This window comes from Rhinoderma darwinii, chromosome 2 (genome assembly GCF_050947455.1).
Source record: "Rhinoderma darwinii isolate aRhiDar2 chromosome 2, aRhiDar2.hap1, whole genome shotgun sequence".
Classification (NCBI taxonomy): domain Eukaryota; kingdom Metazoa; phylum Chordata; class Amphibia; order Anura; family Rhinodermatidae; genus Rhinoderma; species Rhinoderma darwinii.
Genome location: NC_134688.1, coordinates 220,727,476 through 220,748,313, shown reverse-complemented (window position 1 = coordinate 220,748,313; position 20,838 = coordinate 220,727,476). Strand labels below are relative to the sequence as shown.

At 41.7% G+C, this 20,838-nt stretch overlaps 1 protein-coding gene across 8 annotated transcripts in view; it reads left to right on the top strand.

The window, feature by feature from the left end:
* GTF2IRD1 (GTF2I repeat domain containing 1) overlaps nt 1-20,838 on the top strand; it is a 112,057-nt gene that overhangs the window by 71,750 nt on the left and 19,469 nt on the right. For 6 of the 8 annotated variants that reach the window (XM_075852875.1, XM_075852877.1, XM_075852876.1 and 3 more), the window contains exons 12-15: nt 4,513-4,550; nt 8,182-8,262; nt 9,130-9,219; nt 16,607-16,669. In XM_075852875.1, the coding sequence (XP_075708990.1) occupies nt 4,513-4,550; nt 8,182-8,262; nt 9,130-9,219; nt 16,607-16,669 (272 nt within the window). The remainder of the gene's footprint in view (nt 1-4,512; nt 4,551-8,181; nt 8,263-9,129; nt 9,220-16,606; nt 16,670-20,838) is intronic. The other 2 variants (XM_075852879.1, XM_075852878.1) reach the window with 1 other exon arrangement.

Here is a 20,838-nt window from a genome sequence, read left to right as displayed (position 1 = left end):
AACTAAACTTTTAACATGTCATAGTTATATGTCAGAACTTTTAATCGGTGGGGGTTCGAGCACTGAGACCCCCACCGATCACTAAAGTGAAGCGGCAGAAGCGCACGATTGAATGCTGCGGCGCTTCGCTTATGATCGGCATTCCTCGGAGTGGTGTACGTCCGTACACCGCTTGCTCGGTATTCCGAGAAAAGCAGATCAGAAACGAAGCGGCACATCGGTCACCTGAACGCCTCTGCCACTTTGTTTTAGCGATCCATGGGGGTTTCAGTGCTCGGACCCCCACCGATCAAAACTTCTGACATTTCACTATGACATGTCAGAAGTTTTTTAGAAGTTTAGTTCACTTTAAAGGGGTTTTCCCGTGAGTGAAATTTATGACATATCCTGTGGTGAAGTTCCCAGAGGTGGGACTCGCGTCTATCTCTAAAACCGGGCCCCCTAAACCCTGTTCTTCCTCTTCCTGCTATCGCTACCTCACAGCCACTTACTGACCATGGACTTTCCGTAACTCATAGTAGAGAATGGCAGTTACGGAAGCAGCGTAGCATGCGAGCTACGCTGTTTCCGTAACTACCATTCAGTTCTATGGGACTTACGGAAACAGTGTACCAGAACCAAGCTCAGCACATAAATACAGCACTAGAACAAAGCTCACTACATATATACAACACCAGAACCAAGACCCATTTCTGCAGTTTTCCGCTCAATGTCTTGGGCTTCTCACGTTTCAAACATTTCTGCATCTATAAACAAGGATAAAGTTAACATGGTGCTCCACAATACGTCCCTATATATATATATATAAATATAATAGTACCATATACTGCACCTCTAATTATAATAACGCTATACACTGTGTCCCTGATTATAATAGCGCCACACACTGTGTCCCACACACACACATAGTGCCCCCGTTAGATAGTGCTCCCATAGATAGTGCACCCATAGAGCCCCCTGTAGATAGTGCCCCACATATAGCCCCCCTGTTGATAGCGCTCTACATATAGCCCCTTGAAGATAGCGCTCTACATATAGCTCTCCCTGTATATAGTGCCCTACATATAGTCCCCCTGTAGATTGCGCTCTACATATAGTACACCCTGTATATAGTGCCCTACATATAGACCCCCTGTAGATTGTGCCCCACATAAAGCCTCCCCTGTAGATTATACCCCACATATAGCCCCCTGTAGATTGCGCTCTACATACAGCGCACCCTGTATATAGTGCCCTACATATAGTCCCCCTGTAGATTGCACCCCACATATAGCCCCCTGTAGATGGCGCTCTACATATAGCGCCCTACATATAGTCCTACTGTAGATTGTGTCCCACATATAGCCCCCCTCCTGCATATAATGCCACCCATGCTTTTTAGTTGAAAACAACAAAATTTATATACTCACCGTGATCCCGTTCCCGCACTGTCCTGTGTCAATGCAGGCCTGCTCTCTTCTGAGCTGGTCTGCTAGGGCTGAGCGACGGCATCACGCCGTTGAAATGCGCTGACTGGCAGGGCAGAATGACATGCCCCGTCAATCAGCGCCCTTCAACAATAGAAGCTGTGCGATGGCGTCATCGCGCCGCTACCATCGTTGATTGGCAGGGCAGAATGGCTTCCCCCGCCAATCAGTGCCTTTCAACAGGTTGAAAGGCGCTGATTGGCGGGCAACTCATTCTGTCCTGCCAATCAGCATCATTGTAAGGCGCTGAATGGTCAGGCACGGAACGTACACCGGCCATTCAGCGCTTATGCATGTAATTGTACCTGCGTTCGATAGACGCAGGTACAATTAGAGCAGGGGGGGTGGCGACGGCTGGTTTCAGTTGCGCCGCCGCCCTCTCAGAGAGGCAGCAGGGCGGACGGTGCGGCCCTATTCCCTCTCAGCCCGCCCCTGCTCCCCATTAGCGGCTCTAGCATGTGGTTTTTTAAAATGATGTGCGGTTCGGGCCCGAACCACCCATATGATAATCCGCCGCTGTATGTATATGTGTATGTATTCAAATCAAAGAGTGAAACTCATATATTATATAGATTCATTACACACAGAGTGATCTATTTCCAGCATTTTCTTCTTTTAATGTTGATGATTATGGATAACAGTTAATGAAAACCCAAAATTTCGTCTCTCAGAAAATTAAATATTATATAAGCCCAATTTCAAAAATGATATAACACAGCGGACCAACACTGTTGCTCAGTGGTCCAAAGTCCTGTTATCAGATGAAAGCAAATTTTGCATTTCATTGGGAAATCAAGGTCCCAGAGTCTGGAGGAAGAGTGGAGAGGCACTTAATCCAAGTTGCTTGCGGTCCAGTGTGAAGTTTCCACAGTCAGTGATGGTTTGGGGAGCCATGTCATCCGTTGGTATTGGTCCACTGTGTTATATTAAGTCCAGAGACAACGGAGCCGCCTACCAGGAAATTTTAGAGCACTTCATGCTTCCCTCTGCTGACAAGCTTTATGGAGATGCTGATTTCATTTCCTAGCAGGACTTGGCACCTGCCCACACTGCCAAAAGTACCAATACCTGGTTTAATAACCACAGTATCACTCGTCTGACCTAAACCCCATAGAGAATCTATGGGGTATTGTCAAGAGGAAGATGAGAGACACCAGACCCAACAATGCAGACGAGCTGAAGGCCGCTATCAAAGCAACCTGGGCTTCCATAACACCTCAGCAGTGCCACAGGCTGATCGCCTCCATGCCACGCCGCATTGATGCAGTAATTCATGCAAAAGGAGCCCCGACCAAGTATTGAGTGCATATACTGTATATACTTTTCAGTAGGTCAACATTTTGGTATTAAAAATCATTTTTGAAATTGGGCTTATTTAATATTCTTATTTTCTGAGACACTAAATTTTGGGTTTTCATTAAGTGTTACCATAATGATCAACATTAAAAGAAAAAAATGCTGGAAATCGATCACTCTGTGTGTAATAAATCTATATAATATAGGAGTTTCACTTTTTGAATTTAATTACCAAAATTAAACTTTTTGATGATATTCTAAGAAGGTCTAATGTGTATATATATATATATATATATATATATATATATATATAAAAGAGAAGAAAAAAAAGAAAGCAGCACAGCTTCGGTGGTCGGGTGTAAGTCAGACTCAGGCTACGAGTCAAAAAGATCCCAATGGCAAAAAAATAGAGGCAGCACTCCAATAGTATGAATAAAGTGGTGTGTTTAATTCACCCCAGTAGCAACGTTTCAATCCGACTCAGTGGGATCTTTATCAGGCTTTGATAAAGATCTCTCACCGAGTCGGATTGAAACGTTGCTACTGGGGTGAATTAAACACACCACTTTATTCATACTATTGGAGTGCTGCCTCAATTTTTTTGCCATTATATATATATATATATACACACACATATACGCACCCACACACACACATTTACCACTAGCAATAGAATCACAATTCACACTATTAATAAACGTATAGTTTATTTAAGTTGCTAACAGTAGCAAACACATGTCCCTTATTATTTACAGCACTAACCTCAACCTTGTGCATTCTGCCAGTTATCCTAATACGGATATTAAAACAGAAGGTAGACACTTGATGTGAATGTGTCCACCGCAAAATTTGTCTGTCTAGTAAAAAATAAGGGCCTGCTGATTCTCTCCAAGTTACACAGATTGATGAATGGGCTGAAATCGGAGTGTTGAATTATTATTCTCACACTGGTTCCATGAAAACAAAGTGACTTATGGTCATTCAATGCGTAAACCTACAAGGAGGCACAATTTTTAGCTTACCCATATAACATAGTCAAGTCATATAACTACTAGTGATTGAAGGTGAAAAATCAGCCTCTTTTATGCACTACTATTGGTGGTTACCTTTTTAAAGGGGTTTTCCATTACTTTTGATATTGATAGCTTATCACCACCGCCCCCCCACCGAATAAAGGGGCGGTGGTGCTCCAGGCAGCAACGTGTCTCCCTCATTGCTTACCAGGCACATCGCTGTACATTGTGTAGTGGCTGTGCCTGGTACTGAAGCTCATTGTAGCTTAGTCCTTTAGCAAGTGAATGGGAATAAGCTTCAATATCAGGCACAGCTATTACCAAATGTACGGTGCAGTTGCCTGGTAACTAATGAAGGAGACTTTCACTCCCCACCACCAATCTGATATTGATGGCCTATCCTAAGGATGGACTATCAATATCAAAGCCCTGAAAATCCCCTTTAAGATGGAGAAAAAAAAAATAAATAAAATATGTATGTATGTATATATATATATATATAAGTCTGTTCATTCTGCAGCCTTAGGCCAAGAAGAGAGGGGTCTTTTTATTTTAGAGACCCACTTAAAAGTGGTCGCCTTGTGGTGGCAGAGGGGCTCACGCAATTAGACCAAACCTCATATTTTTAAGTAAAAATAGCAGTAATGCAAAATATTCTAGATACAGTGCATTTGGTAGTCTTTGCGTTCGCATATATATATCTGTGTGTAATGTCTCCATTTATTTTATATTTTCAGGTCTGAAACAAGCAACATGTCTGATGAATGTGAGCCAGGTAATATAAAATTTGTTGGTGACCATGTCTGTGCTGTTTATGCACCCTGTATGAGGACCTGTCAACTCTCCAGACAACTCAGTTTTAAAAAATAATTGTATTCTCCACGAAATAACAATTCTGGAGCAACTCTGTGTTGTGCGGCTCCAATGTTATTACTCCTAGAAATTTATGAAGAGATTTACAACTGTGCTAACAGATTGAGACTATATAGGTACACGCCCCATTGACAAGGGGAATGGTAACACCCAGTTGTCAATTTATTTATAAATATTTAAGAGGAATAACAGAGGAACGGAATAATTCAGAGTTCTAAGAAAATATGTTCCAGAATTGTTATTTCACGGGAGAAGTATTTGCTAAAATAGAAATTTCAGGAGAGGTGACAAGTCCTCATTAAAGGGTAGTTGAATTTTCCAAAAACTTTTGACACGTCATAGTGACATGTCTAAAGTTTTGATCATTGGGGGTCCGAGCACGGAGACCCCCCAAATCGCTAAAACAAAGCAAGAGAAGCGCTTGCGTGAACACTGTGCCGCTTTGTTTCTGATCAGCTTTCCTCAGAGCGGTCAACGGGCTCAATAGAAAGGCTGTGAGTCCGTACACCGCTCGCTCGGTTTTCTGAAGAAAGCAGATCAGAAATGTAGCGGCACAGCACTCATTCAAGCGCTTCTGCCACTTCATTTAGCGATCAGTGGGGGTCTCAGTGCTCGGAACTAGTCCCACTGATCAAAACTTCTCACGTCACTATAATATGTCAAAAAGTTTTTTTAAAGCTTTGTTACCGTTTAAGCACTGCACCTAAAAATGTAACCATGTTAAAGGCTATGGACACCTTTGAATGTTTGTATTTTTTATTTTTTTTGGGGGGGGGGGATAATAGTTTACTAAAAATGTTGTAACGCCTTGCGTGTGCAGCCTGCATGTATTTATGCATATTGCAGTGTTCTTGGTCATGATTCAGCTATTATGAGCGTTTATGAGCACTCAGGAGAGGAGACAGACTGACTGAAGTACAAGAAACACAGTATATTCATGTATACCTGACCAGTGGATTCAAAAGTACACTCGTATCAGTTCGGTTTATGGACGCGTTTGTTTTTAGTTCGGGAGCTGTTTCTAGTACTTACACGGAATGTACCCACTGAATGTGGGTTATAAACATAGCCTAAGGGCTTGTCCACAGACAACGGAATTGCTGCAGAAAATTTCTGCAGCAATTCCGTTGAAAGTCAAAGGCCTTCCACTGCGGCAAAAACGCACCATTTCCTGCGGTTTTTACGGCAGAAAATGGTGTGTAAATTGCTGCGTTTTTGCCAATGTTAGGAGATGTAGGAGATGTAGACATCTCCTCTGAAAAACGCAGCAATTCTGCACACTTTCCGTAGCAGGAATTGACATGCTGCGGTCCGAAATATATGCACCACAGGTCAATTTCGGGTCGGACATTTTACGCAGCACGTGGATGAGATTTCTTAAATCTCATCCACTATGCTGCTACTGTATTCTGCTGCGTTTTTCCCGGCCGGAAAAACTGCGGCAATTCTGTTACGTGTGGACGAGCCCTTAGGGTATGTGCACACGTTAATTGGCTTTTACGTCTGAAAAGACAGACTGTTTTCATGAGAAAACAGCTGCGTCGTTTCAGACGTAAAAGCTCCTCCTCGCATCATACGAGGCGTCTTTGACGCCCGTAATCTTGAGGTGTTCTTCATTGAATTCAATGAAGAACGGCTCAAATTACGTTGCAAAGAAGTGTCCTGCACTTCTTTGCCGAGGCAGTCAATTTACGCGTCGTCGTTTGACAGCTGTCAAACGACGACGCGTAAATGACAGGTCGTCGGCACAGTACGTCGGCAAACCCATTCAAATGGGCAGATGTTTGCTGACGTATTGTAGCCGTATTTTCAGACGTAAAACGAGGCATAATACGCCTCGTTTACGTCTGAAAATAGGTCGTGTGAACCCAGCCTTAGAGAGATGAGTTAATGCCAGACAAAAGTGAAACACCTTATCTCAGGGGAAGGGGTAACAGAAATGACAGTGTATTTTTCTTTGAAAATATTTGATTTTGAAGGCAGTTTTTTTAGCATTTCTTGGGAGAAAAAATATTTTTCCTGAAATTTTTGTAGAAACAAAAACACTGAAAATTTGTGTTGGAAATGGCGTAAAAATGCCTTATGTGAACATAAACTAATTTGTTTCTAAACACAGAAATAATAACATGATTATCGCACTGCAATGACTCTCACAGTCCTATTTACCGAACAGGGAAATATCACCTACTTCATTCTTCCCTCTCGGAAAGTAACATGCAATAGTGACAGGCATGTGGTTTTGAACCGTGTGTCTTTTATGTATAAAAATTATGTCCATTGGCAAAACGTACATTTTATTAGCTGCAGCACGCTGTACAAGCTGTGAGCCTGGAGTCCCCGGTATTCATGAGCTGTGGGCTCCCCTCACCCACCAGCCGCTGATTGACAGCTCTCTCTCTATTACAGTGCATAGGGAGAACACTGTCAATCAACAGCAGGTAGCTGAAGGAGCCCGCAGCTCATAATTAAATAGTTAATGACATTGACAAGGTTAAAACACACACACAACTTGTTTTCACATACATTCTCATTTATTAAAAAAAAGTTGAGAATAACATTTGAATACACTCAATAAGAGGCCCCACTTTCCCATTCTGCAGTGCACATGGAGTATATTTCTATATCACATACACTTTAATACACTTGTAGTATGTTGACATACACTACATTGTGGAGTGGATCCAAAAGAGAGAAAACATATTAGTCTTTCCTCTATATTTTACCTTCTTTTTAGATCTACTATTGGCTTGGCTCAAAAAACCTGCCACAAAACTTGCATGTATGATCCTGGCATAAGAGTTTGCTATTGTAATGACAGGGATAGGGAAACAGACAAGTGAGCCCTAATCTACCCGACACTCAGTCCCTGCCTACTTGCAACGACCCGCCCTAGGCGACGGGGTACAACTGGGCGACGGTCCCTACACTCAGTAAGTGCACGACAGACAACCAGACAAGGAAACACAGAACAAAGGGAAACGGGGCAGTTGCCCACGGCAACCCCGTGAGCAACAAGAGTAGTAAACGAGCCGAGTCAAACCAGGAGAGTACGAGGTGCCAAACGCAGATCAGGAGAGTAGTGAACAAGCCGAGTCAAACCAGGAGTGTACGAGGTACCAAACGCAGAGCAGAAGAGTAGTCAGTAAGCCAGGGTCAATACGAAGCAGGGACAAGTAGTTCAAGAAGCTGCAGCAGGGCCAGGAAACCAACAGAGAAGAATCACAAGCAAGGAGGAACAGGAAAGGCAGGTATAAATAGACAGAGGGCGGGAGCTAGCTCCGTCTGGCCAGGCTGTGATAGGCTCTCCCACTCCTAAGCCTGCCATCCTGAGTGGTGGAAGATGGAGTCAGTCTCACAGACATAGAAGCAGGTGCAGACTGATTACCTATGGGCGTGGATACAGAAGCTGTGCCTGGCAGATCCTTAACAGCTATATGGGCCTGAATTTGTCTGAACCACATCAATTGATTTTACAGACTGGCATGGAGTTGCCTATTGTCAGTATAATAAAATAATTATTCTTAATTTAACAGGTACATCAAGTGAACAGAACGGAGTAAAACAAATAAAAGTTGAGCCTGAAGATCAAGAAATAATACAAATTACTGTTCCAGGTAAATATAACTGGCTGGCTAGTGCTTTATTGACATATGGACTAGCTTTTGCAAAACACACCCCAGCAGCTGCTGAACTTCTTTATGAAAAGTATGAGAGTGTTTCATACCCATCAATGGTAGTGGATTGAAGAGGTTCAGCTTCAGCTGTAATGTGTATTATAAGGAATTATGTACCCACCCCGCCGAATACAAATTATTTACAATATCAGGAGTCACCTCAGAGATTTGTGACCTGTATAGTCTTTGTGCTTTTATTTGATCATAGTCGACTGCGCTATTGTTTTAGACAAAAAAACGGAAACCTTACGGAACGGACACAAATGGAAGCTATGGTTTCTGTTCGCCTTTCCGTTGACGGGTTCCTCCAATGGAAAGGTCTGACGGAACCCATCAACGAAACCTAATGCAGATGTGAACAGGCAAGGGGTACTTTAACTTCATTTTGAACTACCACAATGCTACAAGCTGTGGCGACTGTATGTACAATATATGTGTTGCACACCTAATACTGGTGTGGTTGGGTTTTAGATTCTTTATTCTCACATTAATCTGCAATTTGTAATGAACATTCATCAAATATGGAGATTAGGACCTCCCTTCTTCTAGTAATCTGTTGTGCACTACAATAAGTGTCCCACCAGAAACACTCCCCTGAAGTGGATGTTTCCTCTCTAGTGTCATATTACAGGACCTGTATATTGCTATTCTGACACCTATTTACATCAGAATTTTATCGGGGTGGGTGATTCTCTTTATATAGCGAACATATGTCTGTCAAAATACATTTTCAATAGCCATCTAGTAATTCTATTTCGTAATTGTTGTTTTTGCCAACCTCTAATACCCTAATGCTTCCTTTTATAGAACACACATTTAATTCCATTGAATTGCATGACTGTATGAGGAGTCAAATGAATACAGAAAATTCCCCTTATGTGCTCGACACAGGAACAGGTAATGTTAGCTGCAGATGGTATATTGTGTACAGTGGCTGGCTCATAGCCTCATAGACTCTACTGATAATGGAAGGACTTTATCTGAGTCACAACTCTTAAGGCTCTATTACACCGGCCCGTTTTGGCCGATTCAACGAGCGCCGATCAACGAGACAGCTCGTTGATCGGTGCTCGTTTGCTCCTGTCATAAGGAGCTATGTATAGGGACGAATGCTTGTTACTCCGATCGCTCGTCCCCATACATTATTATCATGTCGGCAGCACGTCTGGAGTTTTAATTTTATTAATTCTTCATCCACCTTTTCGGTCTCCCTTATTGGCCATGACAAATAATTATTATTTTTATTTTTTTTACTGACCATTGCTCATTTAAAATTTGTAAAAAAATAAAAATAAATCAAAACTAAAAATTTTCACTATACCAAGAACCCGAGGGATGGTCTAACTCATCCAGATTGCAAAACTGAGCGAAAATAATAAATCCAGATAAGATTGGTTGTCTCAGCAAAACTTTTTTTGCTGAGGCATTTGATTTATTTTGTTGGGCTGGATTTTATGGAATGGTGGGCAGGTTGGTAGTGGGACCTACCATTCCCTCTCCCTCCATTGCGGGTTTTCTAGGTAGTCCTCAGTTACTGCACAAATGAAAAATTCTCACTATACCTCTAGATGAATACCTAGAGTTCTCTCACGTCACAAGTAAATTTTTTTTTTGCTGTACCCCTAGATGAATACCTTGAAGGGTGTTACTTTACAATCTAAAATTTCTCACTGTACCTCTAGATGAATTCTTTTAGAGGTTTAGTTTCCAAATTGGGTCACTTTTCTGGGGTTTCTAATATTTTGACACCCCAGAGCCTCTGTTTTCATGGCACAGGCAGTAAATACCACCATAGTAGGCCTCAAATGTTGCATGGTGCTCTTTACATTCTGAGGTCTGCCGTGTGTCCACACAGCCATTTATGACCACATATGGGGTATTTTTGTTCTTGGGAGAAACTGCCTTACAAATATTAGGGCTTAGATTTTTCTCCTTTAGTTCTTGTGGAAATGAAAAAAATAAATAAATAGCTAAACCTACATTTCTTTGAAAAAAATGTAGAGTTTCATTTTCACGACATAGTTCCAATAATTTCTGCAAAAAACCTGTGGGGTCAAAATGCTCACTATACCCCTAAATAATTTCCTTGAGGGGTGTAGTTTCCCAAACGGGGTCCTTTATGGGGGTTTCCACTGTTTTGTCCCCTCAGGGGCTTTGCAAATGCGACATGGCCTTTATTTGAGCCTAAATTTGAGCACCAAAAGTCAAATTACGCTACTTCCCTTCTGAGCCCTGCCGTGTGTGCAAGCCCCGTCATTTCTGACCACATATAGGGTATTGATGGACTCAGGAGAAACTGCTTTACAAAGGTTGGGGTGCTTTATCTCCTTTAGTCCTTGCGGAAATTAAAAAACGGTGTTGTATTGGGAAAAATTTAATTTTTCCTTTTCACAGCCCACTTCTAATAAAATCTATGAAACACCTGTGGGGTCAAAAGGCTCACTACACACCTAGATTAATTTCTTGAGGGGTATAGTTTCCAAAATGGGGTCACATTTAGGGTGTTTCCTTTGTTAGAATCACAAGTCTTCTTCAAACCGGACGTGGTGCGTAAAATATAATCTAATAAAAAGAAGGCCCCAAAATGTAGGGTATTTCTAAAAACTGCAGAATCTGGGCAATAAATATTGAGATGCGTTTCTTTGTTAAAACTTTGTGTTATAGAAAAGGATTAAAAATGAATTTATGCAAAAAAAAAAAAAATGAAATTTGTACATTTTATCACTAATTTGCCTTAATTCTTGTGAAATGCCTACAGGGTTAAGAAACTTTATAAATGCGGTTTTAAATACTTTGAGGGGTGCCGTTTTTAAAATGCGGCGATTTATGGGGGTTTGTATTGTATGGGCCCCTCAAAGCTACTTCAAAACTAAACTGGTCCCTGTAAAAATAGCCTTTTGAAATTTTCTTGAAAATGTGAGAAATTACTGCAAAGTTTCTAAGCCTTGTAATGTCTTTCAAGCAGATACATTTAAATTTATAAAAATGCTAATTTTTCGCAAAATTTTGGTGTTTTTCACAATTGAATAATGAATGTATCAACCAAATTTTACCACTAACAAAGTCCAATGTCTCACGAGAAAACAATCTCAGAATCACTTGGATAGGTAAAAGCATTCCAAAGTTATTACCACAAAAAGTGACATGTCAAATTTAAAAAATGGGGCTCTGTCATGTGGTTCAAAAGTGGCTGTGGCGGGAAGGGGTTAAAGTCCACATACTGTATGTAACATGTTTATAGAATGACTGTATGGATGTGAATTTGTAAATAGACACATTGCCTAGCAGTCTTAACCTAGTGACTATAATTCTGGCTGTACCTTTAAGCTTTTGTTCACAGAGCATTCAGACTTTATGTTCGGCGCATATGGCGGGCAAAAATCTTTCAGCATATGCACCGATCATGAAGCCCGATGTATGCCACTGTATGCATTATATATTTGCAGTATTCATCTACACTGAAAAGTGTAGTTGACTACGCGTCTTAGAATAGTTGGAAAAAATATATGCTGGTGCCTACTCCCAAACATATGCCAAAAGGACACTCTTTTGGCATAGGTCAGGTAAATGGGACCCGAAACACCTCTGAAACGCCTAACTTACACTGAAAACTCAATGTAAACCTAGCCTAAGCTAATGATAGACATGGTATAACTGCTAGCTGTAAGTTGTCTGGCCAGTAGATATCAGCACCAAGCCCAATGTGTGTTATCTCTATACTCGGCAGGAAACTAAAGTCTATGGGTAGACAAAGCGTACCTAACTTTTCAGAATAAGCGGTCATATGTGTGTACATCAGGAATAACACAAAACCTGATTATTATATGACTTGTATATGGAATTTTTTTCCTGAACTAGTGGGATGAGCCTAAATGCTAGCATTTCTCCCATACACAACACGCACAGAGCAGAGGACATCCTGGCCACTATCTCTCTGTAGAACACCCTTAGACACAGAAGCAGTATGGATGACATTATACAGCATTGAGGAGCTGTGTAACTGAGAATCCAGCACTGGGGTGACATGTAACCCTTACCAGCAGCCTGTATCTCCTCTCTCTCTCTCTGCTCCTCCCTCTATAGACTTCCATGGTCTGTGTGTCTGTGTCTCTCTCTGCTTCACCTCCTGATCACCCCTCCCCTCTCCATAGACATTACGGGCAGTGTGTCTGTGTCTCTCACTGCTTCCTCTTTTCTACATAGACTTTTATGGGCAGGCTGTTTCACCCTGCTCCCCTCCCCATATACTTCTTTGGTTCAGCAAGTCTGTGTCTCTCTGAGCTTCTGCTCCCCCTCCCCATAGACTTCTATGGACAGCATGTCAATATCTCTCTATGTTCCTGCTCCCCCTCCCCATCAGCTTCTATGGGCAGCATGTCTGTCTTTTTCTCTTCTCCTGCTACCCCCTGGCCTATTCATAGACTTATGGGCAGCGTGTCTGTCTCCTCTCTGCTCCCTCCTTCTGCTTCCTCTCCCCTCTCTATAGACTTCTATGGGCAACATTTCTGGCTCTTAATTTTCTCCTGCTCCCCCCTCCGCTGATTTCTAGGGGCAGCGTGTCTTTGTCTTCCCTCTCCATAGTCTTCTATGGGCAGGCTTTAAAGAGACACACTTCGTACAGTCCGTCTCCATTGCTTTGTAGCTAGGGACTGATTTTGCTTGAGAAAAGGGGTGGGCAGCAGATTACTGGAAGGGAGACACATTTACACAGAAGTTTCAGGGATAAAACTACTAACTTTTAATAGCAAGTATATTACAAAGTTGATAAACATCAGGTATACTATTATATTGAAAAGTTAGTGTAATGACGGGGTAGGGAGACAGACAGGTGAGCCCTAATCTACCCGCCATTCAGTCCCTGCCTACTTGCACGACCCCTCCTAGGCGACGGCGTACAACTGGGCGACGGTCCCAATGCTTAATACGTGCACGACAGACAAACAGACAAGGGTACACAGAAGCTAAGGGAAATGGGGCAGTTGCCCACGGCAACACCGTGAGCAACCAGAGTAGTGAACGAGCCGAGTAAAACCAGGAGTGTACGAGGTACCAAACGCAGAGCAGGAGCGTAGTCAGTAAAGCCAGGGTCAAAATAAAGCAGAGGTCAATAGTAATGGCTGGAACAGCAGAGCCAGGAAACAAGATAGAATCACAGGCAAAGACAAGCAGGAAATGAAGGTATAAATAGACCGAGGGCGGGAGCTAGAACAGTCTGGCCAGGCTGTGATAGGTTCTCCCACTCCTAAGCCTACCAGCCTGAGTGGTAGCAGATCGAGTCACTCTATCAGACCTAGGGACAGGTGCAGACCACGGGCGTCGACAGAAGCTGTGTCAGGCAAATCCTTTACAGTTAGTTCCCATGTAAGGAAAATTAACTTAAGGCCCTTTTACATGGGCCCATGAGCGAGCAAACGAGCATTCATAGGATTGTTCGTTCCCAATCATTGCTCTGTGTACAAGGGCAACGTTCAGCCGATGAAGGAGCAAATACTCATTCATCAGCTGATCGTATAGTTTATGCAGCACTAAATATCATCATTGTCGACAGCACTTCTGCATGTGTAAACAGGGAGATGTGCTGTCGACATAATGGAAATGTATGGGGACAAACGATCGTAGTAACGATCGCTGGTCCCCACATATAACCAATCATTGCACCTTGTAAACAAACGCATTGGCCCATGTAAAAGGACCCGTACAAAGAAATAGGAGTGATCCTCCAGCTCACCTTATCACAGGTATGGATTGTTGGTAGCGCACGGGTCCTCGTGTCGGCACACGGGCAGCATAGACAGGAGGGATGAGGAAATGCATCCAGCGCTGAGTTGTATGTGTCCTTAGCCATGATTAAGGACGCAGTCAGCGTCTGAAATGCGTAGGCGCCGCTCTATGCTACCGAACCTCCTTTTGTACTTTGGAAACATTTGCACATTTTTTCATTATCATTTAAACCATCTTAAATAAAACTTGGAAGAAGTTTCCTGTTTTAAACGGACACATACAACTCAGTGCTGGATCCATTTCCTCTTCCCTCCTGTCTAAAAGGACCCATAGTCTATTGCAATATTTCTGCCAAAATTCTCTGCATTCGCAATTGCTATGTATAGATTTTTTTACCATCTCAGACATTTATGGCATATCCATAACACCTTTTTCTGTAACTCTCATAGACTTGAATGGAGATAGCTACGCACAAGCATGGTCAACTCTTCATTCCGCCTGCGGCTTGATATGGCTACTGGCTGCTGCCTCACTTGGCAGAACATGGGTCAGGGGAAGCCCATTCTCCTTCTGTTGTAGATATATGAAAAGGATGACTGACAATTTTACTATTTCAAAGTGGTTTTATACTTCTAAATAAAGCTATTTAGTACTGAAATGTGAAAATTAGTAATCTTGTTTCTGCTGTGCGTTTCTGAATACAGCCAGCACTCTAAACAATAGATGTTGGTGCTTCTATTTATATTCAAACTGCTTACTAAAATGTACAAGTGTGAATACTTGTGTATTTGTATATTTGTATATTTAATGAATACCAGAGAAGACCTTGTACTTACATATATAGATACATAAAAACCTGAATGTGGCAATGGCAACCAAAATTATAATATCCACTGTTGATATTGCTGGCTGCAGTCAAAGATACTTTGACTTAGTTTTCTAACCAAAATAAGTGCGAATTTCCTTATTCACTCCATTTTAAAAGTGCTGTGTCTGCCATTTATAGGCTCAGACCGACAGTCCCCTAAAGTCTCAAGTCTTGGGAAAACAAGTATCAATGTTTGAATTTCTACCTGTCCTAGTATTTACTTCCTCTGAAGAGAAGTGGTGCCAGATATGCCTGCCAGCTGTTTAGGTATTCTATTTCTCTAGAGAAATAGAATACCTATTCAGCAAGGCTAAACATGCATGTTTATAAGTGAGTCGGAGAAGATATCAGTCAGCTGACAGCTATTGATGTCTTTGGTCAGCATAAGATGGGAGTGTATACTTTTAGGCCCTGTTTACATCTCGTGTTTTTTTCCTTTCGTTAGGAGAAATCCTGACGTATGCCTCCAACAGAATACATCACCTGAACGTCCCGTGCACAGTGCTACTTTAAGCGTTGAGCGCGGGGAAGCCCCTGACGTCTCTGTCCATATATGGACAGTAAAGCCAGGGGCCTTTCCAGTCCCGAAGCCCTCAGTCAGGGGCTTTTAAACTTGGATTTCCCAGCCCGAGTGGTGCGACGCTCTGTCCATTTATGTTGACAGTGACGTTAGGGGCTTTGAGATGCCGGAATCCCCAGCCGGCGTGTCGGCCTAGATGGAGCCCGTGACATCAGTGTCCTTATATGGACAGTTATGTCAGGGGCTTTCGACTACGTAGTCCCCGGACAAAGCATCGGAAGCAGTTTGACCGGGGACTACAGGACTGGAGTAGCCCCTGACATCACTGTCCATATTCAGACAGTAAAGCCAGAGGCTTCTTCAGTCCCGAAGTCCTCGGCCAGAGCGCTACAGATGCTCTGGCCGGGGACTCCTTAGTAAAAAGCCCCTGACATCACTGTACATACAAGGATGGGTCGAGCGCTACCTGATGCTCTTCCCGGGGATTCCAGACCTGGGAAAGCTCCACAGGATATACGTTTAACGTTTACCTTGTGGAGCTTTCAGCCATCTGCCACACGTTTTGTTTTTTTTTGCGAGATCCCTCAGGATGGAATAGCGTACTACACTACATTATTCCATCCTTAAAAAAATAAAAGTATAACTATGTATGCCAGCCAACGGAGGACTAAAGGACACTCTTTTGGACTCCATCAGGCTAATGGAGTCCTATAGACATGTTTAGTGTGTATGTAGGGAGCTTTCCCAATGTACACGCTAAACACCGGCCCAAAACGAGAAGTGAACATAGCCTTACTTTAATAAAAATTCTTTAACATTTACCCAGTAACATAACTTGGGAAGAAGCCACAAACAGAAACGTTATCAGGGGCTCGCTGATAAGTGGTGTAATTTGACAAGGCTGACACTTTCAGTACACAGACTTATTGTCAGATACATTTCTAGCTGTAGAGAGGCCTGGCATTGTAATCAGAAGATAAGATGTTTCCTGCACCGCCATGAATAATGCTATAATATTGGAAAATCAGTCATTATACGTAACTTTACAATTTAAATTGCTCTGAATTCCTTATATTTATACATTTTTACAAGCAGAACACAATACAAGAATTGTTTTTTTAAAGGAAATATTTTATGTGACCACATTTTTTTTTCATTTAATTCCATTTTTGTAGTTTCTGAAAAAGTAGCCACTGATGACTCAAGATTTGACAGAGTGGAAACAAAACATATAGATGGTAACTATATTATGTGTGCTACTTTCCATTGTATGCAGCATGTCAACTAAATTATAATTGAAAAGCCTGGAAAATACATGCGCTGGGTGGCTTATATTTTAACTATCTGACCCATGTGTAAATATTAAAAGAAATCTGTCACTAGACAGACCTCTTTAAGAAAGAGCATTTATAAGATGCGCCAATTTGAAGCACATACCATATGTAAATAAATGTGCTTGATTAGACGAAAGGCACCATGTCGTCAGGACCAAGAGGTAGATTAATTTGCCTATAGATTGTGCTTCAAATTAGTGCACCAAATAGAAGTTTGCCGTGCCATTCAGCGGGTGCAAAAGCACCTACTGATGTGATTCATAAAGAGCATCTGACAGATGCTCATTATTTAATAAGGGGTTTGTCTGGTGAAAGAATCCCTTTTAAATTGAAGGTTCACCTTAACACATATAAGCCGTCATATTTAGGAGTTCAAGACCCCATAACAATCACAAGAACAGAAGGTCTTCAGTGCTCACAGATTTCTTTATTATGTCAACAGACGTTCTATGAGAGCCGTCTTCAGCCTGATAGGGAGCACCGATCACAGCCATAGGTTTGCCTTAGTTTCAGCAACGGTGGGCGTCTCAGCACCTGGACCCACACCTATCCAAACTTTTGAAGTGTCTATGACATATCAAAAGTTTGATTAAAGTGTAGTTACTCTTTAGTAGGCAAAAGGTGTTAGATGTTTTTCGTACTTATTGCTGCTAACTTGCTACTAAATTACACTGTGATAAGACACTGCCAGAGAGGATTGCTTTTGGCAAATGTTGAATTAAAACATTGGGTTCTATGTTAAAGGTGTTGTCCAATGTAAAATTCAGCTCCAAATTATAAACATCTTTTGTATGTAGATTCATTTAAAAGAAAAATGATAATATCACCAGATATTCCAGGAACAATGTTCGCATAGTGCCACCTGTTTCTATTCAGTAGCCTTTACTGTATCCACTTCAGCAAATGTGCCAAGGTGGGCACGCATGTTCTGTCTTTCTGATGACTGCTCCACTATGTTTGTGGAGAGAACCCTGGTGTTGCGAGTCGGCTGCTTCTAAAGTTGCAGCGTCTTCTCTGCTTGTCAGAGGAGACGCTGAGCAAGCACTTTTGCAGTAATGCGGTCTCAATTTTTTTTTTATACATTCACAGTAGTAGTAGAAGAAATGAACATACACTATGATCAAACTGAGAATTATTGATAATTTTGGAAAAATTAGAAACGTATTGGTAGCATAAGTAGGTTTACGTTTAGCTCCTTATAATGAGCTCGCGCATATGCACAATTATAAAACTAGCAACCGTAGTTTTTTTTCTAAAGATTTCTAACCAGAAGCATATAGGATGTTGCAGTAAATTGTAGATATAAAAAATAGAGATTAAACCTTTCGTGGCAATTACTGTGGTGCTTGTTTACTAATTTCCTGAATTATCCTGCGCAATACGAGCAGATCTGAGCACTTGGCGGGGAAAAGCCGTTTGAAAAAATTACAATTTCGATTTATTTAGCATACATTTCTGTGACGTTTGCACATAGCATTGTATTTTATGTGCTTTTAAAGTGATTTACCGGACACAGATTGTTTACCACACATTGCTATATTTCCTTTAGAGGCAGGTTACATTCTCAAAGTGTCAGTTCAGTTCAGTGTCTGCCATCTATAGGCTCAGACTGACAGTCCCCTAATGTCTCAAGTCTTGGGGAAACAAGTATCAAAAGGTTGAATTTCTTCCTGTCCGAGTATTTATTTTACTTCCCCTGAAGAAAAGTGCCTGCCAGCTGTTTCTCTCTCTCTCTCTCTCTCTCTCTCTCTCTCTCTAGAAATAGAATGCCTATTCAGCAAGGCTAAACAGGCATGTTTATAAGTAAGTCGGAGAAGTTAGCAGTCAGCTGACAGTTATTGTATTTATTTGGTCAGGCATAATATGGATATACTTTTAGGCCCTGTTCACATCTAGTTTTTTTTCCTTCCGTCGGGAGAAGTCCCGACATATACCTACCGACGGAAGGCACCAACATATACATCACACAAACTCCCCAGGCACAGTGATACTTTAACCCCTTAAGGACACAGCCTGTTTTGGCCTTAAGGACACAACCAATTTTTTCAAATCTGACGTGTCACTTTATGTGGTAATAACTCTGGAATGCTTTTATGTATCCAAGCGATTCTGAGATTGTTTTCTCGTGACTCATTGGACTTTATGTTACTGGCAAAATTTGCTCGATACATTCAGTATTTAATTGTGAAAAACACCAAAATTTAGCGAAAAATTTCAAAAATTAGCATTTTTTAAAATCTAAATGCATCTGCTTGTAAGGCAGATAGTTATACCACACAAAATTGTTGCTAATTAACATCCCCATATGTCTACTTTAGATTGGCATCGTTTTTTGAACATCCTTTTTTTTTTCTAGGACGTTACAAGGCTTAGAACTTTAGCAGCAATTTCTCACATTTTCAAGAAAATTTTAAAAGGCTATTTTTACAGGGGCCAGTTCAGTTGTGAAGTGACTTTTAGGGAATTATATATTAGAAACCCCTGATAAGTCACCCCATTTTAAAAACTTCACCCCTCAAAGTATTCAAAACAGCATTTAAAATTTTTCTTAACCCTTTAGACGTTTCACAGGAATTAAAGCAAAGAAGCAACTAGAGGATTTTGGGGCCTCCTTTTTATTATAAAATATTTTAGGCACCATGTCAGGTTTGAAGGGCTCTTGCGGAGCCAAAACAGTGGAAATCCCCAAAAAGTGACCCCATTTTGGAAACTACACCCCTTGAGGAAATTATCTAGGGGTATAGTGAGCATTTTGACCCCGCAAGTTTTTTGCAGAAATGGTTGGAAGTAGGCCGTGAAAATGGAAATCTACATTCTTTCAAAGAAAATGTAGGTTTAGCTAATTTTTTCTAATTTCCACAAGGACTAAAGGAGAAAAAGCACCACAACATTTGTAAAGCAATTTCTCCCGAGTAAAACAATACCCAACATGTGGTCATAAACGGCTGTTTGGACACACGGCAGGGCTCAGAAGGGAAAGAGCGCCGTTTGGCTTTTGGAGCTCAAATTTAGCAGGAATGGTTTGCGGAGGCCACGTCGCATTTGCAAAGCCCCTGAGGTACCAGAACAGTGAAAACGCCAAAAAAGTGACTCCATTTAGGAAACTACACTCCTTGAGGAATCCATCTAGGGGTGTAGTGAGCATTTTGACCCCACAGGTGTTTGATAGATTTTATTAGAATTGGGCAGTGAAAATAAAAACAATCCTTTTACTTCAATAAAACGTAGTTTTAGCTCAAAAGTTTTCATTTTCTCAACAAATAAAGGAAAAAAAGAACCCCATCTTTTGTAAAGCCATTTCTCCGGAGTACGGGAATACCCCATATGTGCTCATAAACTGCTGTTTGGGCACATGGCAGGTCTCAGAAGGGAAGGAGCGCCATTTGCTTTTGGAGTACAGATTTTGCTGGATTGGTTTCTGGGCGCTATGTCGCATTTGCAAAGTCCCTGTGGGACCAAAACAGTGGATACCCCCCAGAAGTGACACCATTTTAGAAACAACACCCCTTAAGGTATTCACCTAGGGGTGTAGTGAGCATATTAACCCCGCAGGTGATTGGCAGAAATTGGTGTGCACTCTATGTTGCAGAGTGAAAATTAGATTTTTTTCCATAGAGACAGCTCTCTAATTATTATGCTGTGTTTCCCGGTTTTAGAAACACCCTACATGTGGTCCTAATCTTTTTCCTGGACGTTCGACCAGGCTCAGGAGTGAAAGTCCCCTACAGTATAATGCTCCCATAGTGCCCCTCACATATAGCAAAATGCCCCCATAGCGCCTCCCCATCTCGGTATCATGCCCACATAGAATACCCCATAGTACCCTCTAAAGTATAATGCCCCCATAGTGCCACCCCACAGTTTTATGGCCCCCTAGTGCCTGCCCACATGGTATGCCACCATATTGAATCAAAACATGGTATTATGCCACCATAGTGCATCCCACAAAATATAATGCCCCTATAGTATCTCCCCATACAGTAAATACCCCCATAGCGCCCCCTACAGTATGATGCCTATAGTGCATCCCTTACACAGTATAATTCCCCCATAGTCCATTCCCACACAGCATA